The following is a 13,209-nucleotide window of genomic DNA, read 5'->3' as shown; positions in this document are numbered from 1 at the left end:
CAAGTTTCTAATTAACAATCTTACTTGGTTGTATATACTAGGCATACATTTTTTAAATTATGTATTAGTTATAAATGAAGAGTGTATAACAGAGACATTAAAGGATACCTCATGAAACGAGGGATTCGTTAATATTAATGATTATTAAGATTTAATGAGTGAGAAAGAGGTATTGGAAGCTGTGGTATCAATGAAAAATAATAAAGCAGTAGGACATATAGAGATATCGTAAATGTTAGACGGTGTTTGCATAAGGTGGTTGAAGGAATTTTTTAATAAAATCCTATTAAAAGAAAAAATATCAAATCTTGTTAGAAGGGAAAATTCCAAATGAATGGAACAATAGTATTGTGCTGATATTTAAAGACAAAAGAGACATACAAGAGTGTGGAAATTTTAGAGGCATAAAGCTAATGAGTCACAGTATGAAAGTTTGGAAAAAGCTAATAGATAAGAGAATAAGAAATAAGATATCGATATCTAAATACCAGTTTAGATTTATGCCTGGTAAGTCAACAATAGAGTCATTATTTTGTATAAAACAACTAATAGAAAACTGTAGGGAAAAAAGAAAAAGCTGTGTACAGTATTTATAGATTTAAAAAAAGCGTATAATAGAGTACCGAGAGAGATTTTAAAGTTTGCATTAATAAGAAAAGGAGTTCCAAAATGGTATATTGTTATAATAGAGGATATAGAGTACCATTGCGAATGTTTAGTCCTATAATCCCATACTCGGTATATGTGCAGAGCTCGTCACCTAGTAAGGGATAATCACTCTTAGATTTCGCTTTGGCCAGTATGCGACCGTAACCACTTACGTCTACAGATTTCAAGGGTTGGCTAGCCCCTTTAAACTGTTAGACAGTCACTACGAATCTAAACCCAGGCAAGGAAGTAGGCGAATCTGCATTAATCCAAGCCGTCCCATAGTATTTACTCAGGGACGGCATCCAAAAGTGTGTCCGTTTCGGGGATGTATTGTAATAATCGCTAAAATTTAGCTAGACACATCCCCTCCTCACCATTTATCATCTACGGAACTCTGAAGGGTTAGAGGTAGACCCTTATAATAATAGAGGATATGTATGATGACACTTGTATCAAGGTAAAAAGTGTGGCAGGAGTAACAGAAGGCTTTAGGGTAAGAGTAAGAATGTATCAAAGTTCTTAAGGTTCTTAAAGTTTCTTTAAAGGCTTTAAGCTCTTACTTATTTTCTATAGTAATGAATGAAATTACTAGAGAAATACAAGAAGAGATGCCATAGTGCATGTTGTTCGCTGACGATATACTGGTAATAGTAGAAAATAGGGAGGACATTAATGAAAAGCTAGAGGTGTAGAGATCAGCTCTCGAAGAAAAAGGTTTGAAAATAAATAGGACTAACACAAAATATATAGAGTACGAGTTTGCCAAAAGAGAACATGAGGTAGGTGAAATGAAGAGATCAGTAACTTTAAGCGAGGACGTGATCAAAAAAGTGAAAATGTTTAAATATTTAGGTTCATTTGTACAAAAAAATGGTGGTATTGATGAGGATGTAAAACATAGTATAAGTTTAATAAATCTCTCAACAATTATTGCAATTCACTTAATTTTACGGTTCTGAGTTAGGCATTCCACTTTTTTCTTACAGTACATCATCGATTCAATAAACACCTGGACTAGAGACCTCCAGAATTTTCAACATGAGATCCAACATTGACCTCACTTTAAACGAGGACCCGAAACGGGATTCAAACTTCTCCCGTTCACGAGTCTATACCTTTCACCAAAAGAAAGCATGCAATACATTATGTGTTTCCTAGTGATCCTAACATTGGTCGCATACCGGCTTGGCTACTTTTGGAATACCATAGAGGAATGGGTTGGAGCAACCGAGGCCATATATCACCTGATTAATGGTAAATCAATCCCTTGAATTCGACTAACCCACCTGTCGAGCAAGCTATAACCAAATTGTCGCAATGCCCTATATTTTCAAATTAAGTCTATAAAACAAATATTTAACAAACAATTGGAGGCAGTCTTGATAAACTTGATACAGTTGGATCACTACTTGATCTTTGACTTCTTACTGGTATTGGACTATCTTCATGACCACAAAATGGGCATGGATTGACATGATTCCAAAAATTTCCAGTACTCTCGCATACGTCTGTCTAAACAAATAAAATGTTATCTTAAGTATTTTTTAAGATAACTGATACGATTTGTGATCTTTTGACGTATTGTTGAAAGAAATCGGTTCGGTGAGAGCTGAGAAAAAATGGTAACAGACACAAAAAACCTATTACAGGGGGGTCGCGGCACAGTGGTGACGTGGCATACTAAGGTCAAGTATAATGATATCTAACAGTGATTAAAATCACTATAAAAAAAAAACGCTTCGATGCAAATCTTTAGATACTGTTTAATTTTAAAAAAATTGGTGGATTATTCCAAAAGCTACATAGTTTACTATTTCCTTATTAATATCCTGATTAAGATAAAGTATGTCAAATGAAAAAGGGATTGTTAAAAAATATTATTTCTCATAAAAAAATTGTGTTGATTCATACACTTTTCAATAAGTTATAGCATTATAAAGTTAATTTTTTATTAGGCAGGTAAAAGGTTAAATGTATGAAAACAATATACCAAATGATAGGTAAAGACATTAAGCATCTATGAAAAAAAAATTATATTCATATGTTCATTTTTGAAAAAGTTACGGTAGTTTTTAGTAAAAAAAATTGAAAAAATTTCGAAAATTAGTGAATTTTAAATTTGTAATTTTTTTGGAGGTTTCCCCCATTTAAGGGTAATTTCTTCAACTAGATACGATTTGTGATCTTTTGACGTATTATTGAAAGAAATCGGTCCAGTGAGAGCTGAGAAAAAGTAGTGACAGACACAAAAAAAATAAATAAATAAACACATCATGGTAAAATTAATACCTTCTCAGTTTCGCATTGAAGCTAATACATTTATATGATAAATAAAACTAAACTTACATTTTTTCTATGAAAATTATCTCTTATTGATGACTTATTCACACATGGGACAACCGCAAAGGTGATATTGCTGTTTAAGAACGATCTTCGAGCTTTATTCCAAAGCGACGTCATGACTTTTATAAGTAATAAAAACTTTTAGTTAAATTTTCAGTGTTATTTATTTTAATTGGATACACTTATTTTCCATTATATTCAATGCAACTAACGATATAATCTACTATACATTTTTATTACTAACAATAGATAAAATAAATAGCTTTTTTGTATACATTTTATACGTATGTGTACCATGACAACCACTAGAATTTTCCCATGTAACTTTAATTTTAATAAATACCTTTTTTCCTTTTGAATAATCTATGTAAATAAATTATACAATTAAGTTCAAGGATTATTGATTTTATTATTGTATTACACATAATTTTGTGAGCTGATCCAATATGAATTTTATAAATCCGAATCCTTAAATATAAATTTTATTCAAGGTAATAGATTTTAAGTAAGATAGTAATTTTCATAGAAGCTTTGAGAATCTAAACTTTGTAAAAGATACAATTATTTTTTTTCAAAAACTTCATATTATTAGTTAATTTTAATCATTTTTTTCATCCCTCCAAGAATATATAATTAAATCGTTTTTCTTAAATAAGAATCACTATTTGAAATTTGAAAATTTAACAGAAAATTATATTTTTTTTTTAGACGATTTTTTAAAAATGTATTATGAATACACAAAAAATTAAGAATTTAATCTAATTTAATTTTACAAGTAAGGACGGCAAAAAGGTCTTAATGTACGGCTGAAGATGTGTCAAGTCCCTGGTCTGAGAAGAAGACTAGTTTTTTTATATTTTTTGTTTTAAAATAATATTTTAAATATATTTTAATTTTAAATAATATTAGTCAACAATGATCAATTCTTATTATATACAAACATTCATATTAATTAAATTACTATTTTATAAATAAATATAAATATGGTGAGTATATAATACACATTATCATCATATGTATTCACAGTAATCATGAAAAGATAGCGTTTTCTTCTGTCCTTTTCTCAATACGTATTTCAATGTTTAATACCGTAAAATAGTACATGAAAATTCAAATTTTCACAAACTTCAAAACGCTACAGAATATTTACTACTGAATATTAATAAGATATTTTTTTACTAAAATTTTTCTTAAATTCTACTCTACAAAATAGCATTCTTAGATTTTTTTTTTACATTTTATTTAAAATTAAAAAATAATTAATGTAAATGTAAATTAAAAATTTAATAAAATGTAAAAAATTTAATTATTGAGATATAGCTATATCTATGGACCTAACGTATAACTATTATTTAAAAAAAAAATCAGCTAAAAATATTAACTGGATCAAAAGTTATTTAAGTTGTCAGTGAGTGTGGGCCACTCTGTATATAGTTATTTAAAAATATTTTGAGATGGACAAAATATTTTAGGCCTTATGGACGTAGTTCATTAATTAAACCTTAGTATAACATCTTTTGTTAGTCTAAATTTTTGTACAAATGCACTTTCAAACAAAAGTACAGAAAATAATATTTTATTAATGTAACTAGAAAATTTATTTACATTAGTTATACATAAGTTTTGTGACATACCAATGAACAGATCTTCTGCTATATTTAATCTCATTGTTGTATGGTAATTATCTTTATCTTTTTCAGTCATTTCCTAGTTATTTACAACTTGAATGTAATACATATTTGGATGTTACATTTTTGTATCATTAAATTAATTTGAAAACGTTATACGTTTTATTTAATGCAACACTAATTAATATTTTTTAGCATACTAACATTCAAAAATACAATTTTTTAGTTTCACATTAATAGTTACACTAAAATGTCGTGTTTTAGTATACTAAATAGTTTTATACACCAATATAAAATTCAAAAATAGACCCACAGATATTATGATTAGAAGTCTAATTTGAAATTTATTTTGTTTTATCGGCTTATGTAGTGCACCCATAAATATAAATGTTAAAAATAAATTTTGTGGCTACTTACGCTTATATAATAAACAAGATTATTATTTTACAAATGATTCATTCAGGATAGGATTTTCATTTTCATGTAAACGATTGAACATTTTTGTAAAGGAAAATATTATTTGTTTATAAAAGCTCTATAGTAATATTTATTTAAGTAATTTTATTGTCATCCCTTCCATAAAATTCAGAAATTCAAAATTAAAATTTTTTATTATAGAAGGGTTAAACAAAATATTATTTAATTACATTTAACAATAGTTTTTCAAATCAAACAATATTTACCTTTACGAAAATTAAAATTTTTTTTTAAGAAAATTATTAAATGTAAAATAATAAATATGAAGATTTTACTAGGATAAGTTGTTATAAAATTTATATTTAACATATTTAATATTTATATTGGGAAAAAAACAAATGCATATGTTAGATATAAATAAACAAAGAGAGAAATTTGTTGTTCAAAAAAATAAATAAATAATAATATTATAAGTACAATAATATTTTTACGAATATTATATTAAACAAATTTATTAACTTTTGTTAGGGTTAGTAACACTTAAATTTATTCATTAGATTAAACAATTATTTTATATTTTTTATAATATCATAAAACTATCTGTATAAATATACAGATGAACTGGACGAGAGCGATAATTTAGAAGCTCCAACTGGTTATGTATCGGACCTAATTGCGTGCTAGTATATTTATAGCATAGAACGATTAAGCGTGGTATAATGATATCAACACACAATATGATGTATGTATGAAAATTTACAGAGTTTGTTTAATATACAATGTTAAACGGATTATATATAAAAAGGATATACGTATAACTTTTAGGAGAAAAAAATTCAATAGTATTAAAGAAAATTTGATTATTTTGTGAATAAAGAATAAATGTAAATGTAAANTAACTACTATCATAACATGTAACTAAAAAGTGAAAAATAAATATAGTTTAAAAAAACTAAAAAACACGCTTTTAAAGAACATCGAACTAAAAAGTTAAAAATAATTTTTAAAATAAGCGTAAAACAATAATGAACGAAAAGTACTAGTATTATTGTTTTACGCTTATTTTAAAAATTATTTTTAACTTTTTAGTTCGATGTTCTTTAAAAGCGTGTTTTTTAGTTTTTTTAAACTATATTTATTTTTCACTTTTTAGTTACATGTTATGATAGCAGTTACTATCAATGTCATGGTTGTAACGGGTAAAGGGGAATCAGGGTTCGATTCCGGAGAGGGAGTCTGAGAAACGGCTACCACATCCAAGGAAAGCAGCAGGCGCGCAACGTGGAGGTAGTGACGTAAAATGACGATACGGGAATCATCCTTTGTAATCGGAATAAATACCCTATATAACTCTTAATGTGAATAAATCGTATTAATATATAAGTTTTAATAGTAATTAGAATATATATATATATATAAATGTAAAGCGACTTAAGTACGTAAACGTATCATGCACGAGGTATAGCCGTCATTTGTGGGCGGGGGGAACGTTATACACGAGGTATATACGGCGGCAGAGGCGTCGGCTGTAGGAAGATATAAATGAATATTAACATATACGTATATAGGTATAAATAATAATATATATATATTATTATTAGCGGTGGTAGTAGGAATATATGATCTTCACATAATATGGCGGCACTTTTGCTGGCGTCGACGACGCGATGTCCGGTGATGATCCTCGGGCGTCAAAAGGTTAGCAGCGTTGTAGGCGACGGTGCGCGAGTACGAAACGGTTTGTTGACATTGTCACTTTGACAACGAGAAGAAGAATAAGGTAGCATTAACGGCGGGACGTCGTCGGCCGTGCGGCACTTGCTGTACTTTGCACCGCGGCGTAAAACGACGCGGGGCCGTGTCAATCACAATAAAAATTTGTTATATATATGAATCGCTAACTGCAGAAACGGGACAAGTCCACTTTTCCTAATTTTTCAGGAATGATGAAAAACTAATGAAATGTTAATATAAAAACTTCGAAATTTTATGTTTTCATTAAGACTTTGAGATTTTATTTTAGCATTTAGCTCTTCACAAGTGGGACAAGTATCCTTTTTTGGACGTCCAAATCTCAGATTGAAATTTTCCTTAAAATACGACTAGAAAGATTTATAAGAAACTTTGTGATAAGTATATTTTTCTTTAAACATTTCGTACATTTTTTTGACAGACAATTTTGCATCCAAATATTTGACTTCCTTTCCAGTATAGTGAGATAATTTTACTGGAAAAGATTCTAAATAACTATGAATATCAGTCATAATTTCACCACCCAATGCATTACCACTAACATTTTTTCCTCGCATATCCCGTGGACTTTGATTATTTTCAGATAAAAAAATTAGACGTTCACAGCGTTTTTTTGTTATACCGAAAACACTCAAAAAAGCACTTTTACATACCATTTGTTTTTTTGTTTGGTACGTAACGAAATATTTTATCGAAACCGATTTAGGCTTGGCTTGTTCAGCACACATTTCTAATCTGCTTCGTTTTCTCTGTACAGACTGTAGTTCCATTAAACGTTGTATGTAAGAATCTTGCTCGTCCTTGTCCTTCATTTGGTTGAACATTTCAAGTAAACTTTTTTTTTTCATCATCAGTGAATACAGATAGACATTGTTTTTAACACGCTTATATTAGTTTCACATGTATGTTTGTATATTGTTTGTATGTTGATTGTATGTTGTAAGTTTGTAACTCCACGCGGCACGTGTTATTATGTCGCGTATCCCGTCGTCTATGACCTTGAGACTAGACCGTCGTAACGCATTCACCCCACCTCGCTCACCAGTCGGCGCCTACACTATTTTTTTTCTGTATAATTTCTAGTATTTGACTGACCAACACCGCGCGTTATACGCCGCGGTGCAAAGTCCAGCAAGTGCCGCACGGCCGACGACGTACCGCCGCTAATGATACCGTAGTATTCTTCCTGTTGTCAAAGTGGCAACGTCAATAAATCGATCTCCACTCGCGCACCGTCGCCATCAACGCTGCTAACCTTTTGACGCCCGAGGATCACGCCGGACATCGCGTCGTCAACGCCAAAGAAAGTGCCACGATATTATGCGAAGATTATATATTCTTACCATCGCCGCTAATATTAATATATATATACATATATATATTATTATTTATATATACGTATATGTTAATATTCATTTATATATCCCTACAGCCGACGCCGCTGCCGCCATATATGCCTCGCGCCCCGCCCGCCAACAAAACACAGCTATACCTCGTGCATGATACGTTTACGTACTTAAGTCGCTTTACATGTATATATATATATATTTTAATTACTATTAAAACTTATATATTAATACGCTTTATTCTCATTAAGAGATATATAGGGTATTTATTCCGATTACAAAGGATGATTCCCGTATCGTCATTTTACGTCACTACCTCCACGTTGCGCGTCTGCTGCTTTCCTTGGATGTGGTAGCTGTTTCTCAGACTACCTCTCCGGAATCGAACCCTGATTCCCCTTTACCCGTTACAACCATGATATTGATAGTAACTACTAGAGTAACATGTAACTAAAAAGTGAAAAATAAATATAGTTTAAAAAAACTAAAAAACACGCTTTTAAAGAACATCGAACTAAAAAGTTAAAAATAATTTTTAACTTTTTAGTTCGATGTTCTTTAAAAGCGTGTTTTTTAGTTTTTTTAAACTATATTTATTTACACCTATAGATCATCCATTTTATTTTAATACAATTATATTATTTAGTAATAAAAATAAGAAGTGTACATACGTGCATATTGTTGCTGGTAATTTTTCATGAATTTCTTTTCCAGTGTAATTTATATAAGATTCACCTCGTACTTTCACATTTTTAATAATGTTACGTTTATATTTTTCGCTGTTTATTATACCTTTCTTCCTTTTTGACGTTTCAAGAATTTCTGTCTCGGAATCAGAGTCAGAATTCCTTTTTAAAAAATAAAATAACAGTTCACACTATACTTTACTGTAGTAAAGGCTACGATATACTGATTTACATTACACTGATTACAGCACATTATGATGGTTATGGATAATATTGACAAAAATATTATATTTTAATTATAGTGAATTTCTTGGTATTTTGTTCATTACGTATTGTATACTATTAATAGTACATTAATTGGGTTCAATACAACTAAGATAAGACAAATTCAAAATAATTAGATATAAGATATATAAGATGTTTACTGCAGAAATGGGACATGACAAGGACATGTTCTCATTCTGCAGTTAAGTGAAATTTCCAAACACTATATTTAGCATTTGGGTAGTCGGATTTGACTTCTTTCTACAGTAAACGATGTATTTACGCGTGCTTAACAAAAAATGATAATAAAATCAAAATTGATAAAAATGGACTTGTCCCGTTTCTGCAGTTAGCGATACATATATAGAATTGATGACACGCGCGCGTCTACGGGTTGGAAAATATTATTTTCGATGACTGTAGAGCGGAGTGGGGTGAATGCGTTACGACCGTCTAGTCTCAAGGCCATAGACACGTGCCGAGTGGAAAGTTACAAACATCCCACAACTCACAACAAACAACAAACAATATACAAGTGACACTAATATAAGCCTGTTAAAAAATATTAAACGAGTCATCTATTAGTGTTATTATTTTGCGTACGGAGCGAAGATAACTGTGGGTCTATTTTTGAATAGTCCGTTCATGAACGTATACGTTCAGATTTTATTATATATAAGGTATATAAGGTGAACGTTATTCGTGAACACGTTTGGAACGTATGAAACGTCAAACGGACGTCTATTTAGAACAATAATAAAAAACCCAGTACAGGAAGGTCGTGGCACAGTGGTGACGTGACATAATTGGATCAAGTATAATGATATCTGACAGTGATTAAAATCACTATCAAAAAAAACGCTTCGATGCAAATCTTTAGATACTGTTTAATTTTAAAAAATTGGTGGATTATTATAAAAGCTACATGATTTACTATTTCCTTATTAATATCCTAATTAAGATAAAGTATATCGAATGAAAAAGGGACTATTAAAAAATATTATTTCTCATAAAAAATTGTGTTGATCCATACACTTTTCAATGTTTAGCATTATAAATTTAAAAATGTAAAAAATAAAATTGAGAATTTTTACACAATAATAGCATTTGGTAGCCATTTTCACCATGAAAACAAAATAAAGAAAGAAATTTTTTTTTTTCATAATAAGTACGTTACACTATCTTTAATTTAAGATATATATAAAAGTGCCAGATATTCCGGGACACTTTCAAAAATGATGTGTAAAAGTAAATTTTTTGTGAAAAAGTTGTCATATTAAATCGCCCCATGTGGTCAAATACCTTGTTATTCAACCTACAAATGTATAGACGTTTTTATTTTAACCATATTTAATATTATTTTTTAATCTTATTATATAATAGAACAAGGAAAAAATCGCTTTTCTGGGAAAATTACATAGCGTGCTCGGATTTTCAAAATTTTTTTTTCAACGAAGTACTCGGTCACCAGACTCCGGGAAAATTATTGGCGAAGGTCGGAAAATTTTTGCCGCTCGCCCGCGAGCGTTTTAAAATTTCGACCGTTTTCGAGAAAAACGCTCGCTGACGCCAGCGTTTTACGACTTAAGGTTTGAAATTTTCATCAGACCCGCCCAATGACATTTCTGAGATATGATAAAAAAATCTATTCAATCCGTTCATTTTTTATCGTTTTACGATCTTTTTTTTTTAAGTCCACGCGCATGGTTGTATTATGCGCAGTGATTCATTTCTGCTGATACGTATTATGAACCTTAATTATATGGTGTATTATGTATTACTATTAGGACACTATTTTGCATTTTCCCTATTTTTATCAAGGAATGTTATATGTTATATATAAATTTCACGACGTTATAATTATTTAAGTTTGTACTTTCATTATAAGAACTAAGTACAGAGTTAATAATTTTCTTTTTTCTCATATATGATGTATGAGACTATGAGTTTATCTTTTGAATTGGGGTTCATCTATGATAACTATGATGTCATCGTTAAATCGCAGTTATTATCAAATATATCAGATATATTTATCAAAATTAAATTTTTATTTTTATTTTTAATATTAATTTTAATTTAAATTTACAGTGTGCCACTTATAATAACCTGCTAAATTTTTTTGTAATTATTCAATAATATAAACACAATTATTATAATTAGATTATTAATAATTTTTGTGTATAACAGGGGTATATTTAAGAGAGATTGGCCTCTCTTTATACAAGCGCTATCAATATTTTTTTAGGCAACTTCTAATATATAAAGACCTAATGTCCTTTTTTTTCATCATTACTTAAATTTTAGCATTATAACCTTCCGGAAATCCGGAGGTGATTGTAGAAATAATGTTATTTTATCCATCATGCCGTAAATAATATTTAAATAATCTGCTGACATACTAATATATCGTGAAGGAGTAATAATGCATACCATAACACTGAAGTCATCCTTTGGATTCAGGCCCACTTGCAAAAATTTTCTGTCGCTAAACACAATAGTGTAACTGCTAGAATCAATCATCTCGGCTGGTGGTGTTGGTGCGATATAAATGTAGCACTGTTTTCTTACAGGTTCGGCAGCCATATTGTTCATCTAGGTCTGAAGGGTTTAGAACAATAAAGACAAGTAGATATAAAAAGTAATAATCAAGGTTCTTCTTATAGAGATATTGTAAATGATTCAACTAGTAAGTACCTGTAATAATACACTGAGGCAACGAAGAGGCGGTGGCCATCTCACGAATACCCAGTCGAAGTGTTATATATATACAGTAGAAATCACATTAGGTTTTAAACTCTTTTAGGCAACGAAGAGGCGGTGGCCATCTCACGAATACCATGTAATGTGATTATTCATAAGGTCCGAACTAGTTAATAATAATTAATTGAAGTTTAAAGATTAATATAATTATTTGATCTATTGCTTTATCAATATAATAATTTTTAAATGAACGACCATTATTGTGGACAGAAACAGAGCAGTCCTCTGTTATATCATATTGTGATAGTAACGAGTGTATTATGACATTTATGCGGAAAAATCGCATTTTTTCATAGGGGGAGTCAGCAAATCATAGAACACATATCCCCGTATACTAACCCTTTTCTTCAACTCTTAAGTAATTTCACTTTAATATCATAATAATTAATTTTAAACTCTCGATTTCTAAATATTTGTATACAAATATATGTAATAGATTATGTGTATTCATGTTTTATACAATAACGTTTACACAATAACTAAATATGACCATTAACAAACGCAATAGTGTAACTTAATAATCAAAAAGAATTTGATAAAATATTATTTCTAACGTATAAATATTTTCTCTATAATTAAAAAATAACTCAATTCTTATGAAATAGTATAATATTGTACATATTTATTTATTTACTTTAATATCATAATAATGATCACCTTATGATGAGTTTCATCATCACCTCCCCTTCTATGTAGGGGTAAACCGCTGATTTACTGTTTTAATAAATACGTTAGTCAAGTAAGGTGGCTCTCTATAACCAAAGGCCTACACATCACATAGCTATAGTTGGGTTTCGTTGGATTAATAGCCGCCGTCGCCGCTTGATTACACCTTTCACTTTTCTGCATTCAAATATTTTCACATATTTTTAAAATTATGTAATTTTCAAAATCCTTCAAATTTTCTATAATATATCAGGATATACAGTATGATGTTCTATCTACCTAGGTATACTATGTATATACCAAGGTTATACCATGGTATAACAAAACGCTATCTAAGAACGAGCAACATCGACCTTTCATCATATCCCCCTGGCCGTTTACACCGCCCGTCCACCTATGACAGGGTTAACCTACATCATGTGGGTGGGGGGCACTATGTCTTTCACCATATCCCCCCGACTATATACACCGTCCGTCTACCTATGGCAGAGTAAACCCACATGTGGGTTGGGGGGGTCCCAGCTCATATATTACACACCTACTGACATACTTTTTTTTAAAATCGTACCATTTCCCTTAATACAGGGGGGGGTTCAAAACATAAAAATGTATATAGAAAGTAGAAATTTTTCAACTTAATTTTTGAAAATGTTCTGGAAATACTGACTTTTTTATACAGGGTGTTCAGTAAGTCAG

At 30.1% G+C, this 13,209-nt stretch overlaps 1 protein-coding gene across 5 annotated transcripts in view; it reads right to left on the bottom strand.

The window, feature by feature from the left end:
• Positions 1-11,911, bottom strand: part of LOC126908325 (probable E3 ubiquitin-protein ligase HECTD2) — a 123,477-nt gene extending 111,566 nt beyond the window's left edge. The window contains exons 1-3 of one of the 5 annotated variants that reach the window (XM_050690259.1): positions 8,809-9,151; positions 2,998-3,113; positions 2,017-2,163 (exon numbers count right to left, since the gene is read on the bottom strand). In XM_050690259.1, the coding sequence (XP_050546216.1) occupies positions 2,017-2,163; positions 2,998-3,113; positions 8,809-8,836 (291 nt within the window). In that variant the 5' untranslated portion in view covers positions 8,837-9,151. Of the gene's footprint in view, positions 1-2,016; positions 2,164-2,997; positions 3,114-4,628; positions 4,786-8,808; positions 9,152-11,517; positions 11,686-11,781 lie in introns of those variants that run through there. The other 4 variants (XM_050690258.1, XM_050690260.1, XM_050690261.1 and 1 more) reach the window with 4 other exon arrangements.
• Positions 11,912-13,209: the final 1,298 nt, after the last annotated feature.

The sequence above is a fragment of the Daktulosphaira vitifoliae genome, unplaced genomic scaffold, assembly GCF_025091365.1.
Source record: "Daktulosphaira vitifoliae isolate Bord-2020 unplaced genomic scaffold, ASM2509136v1 Scaffold_5, whole genome shotgun sequence".
In the NCBI taxonomy this organism is placed as follows: Eukaryota; Metazoa; Arthropoda; class Insecta; order Hemiptera; family Phylloxeridae; genus Daktulosphaira; species Daktulosphaira vitifoliae.
The sequence above is the reverse complement of the archived record's forward strand: the minus strand, read 5'-3'. Positions and strand labels throughout refer to the sequence as shown.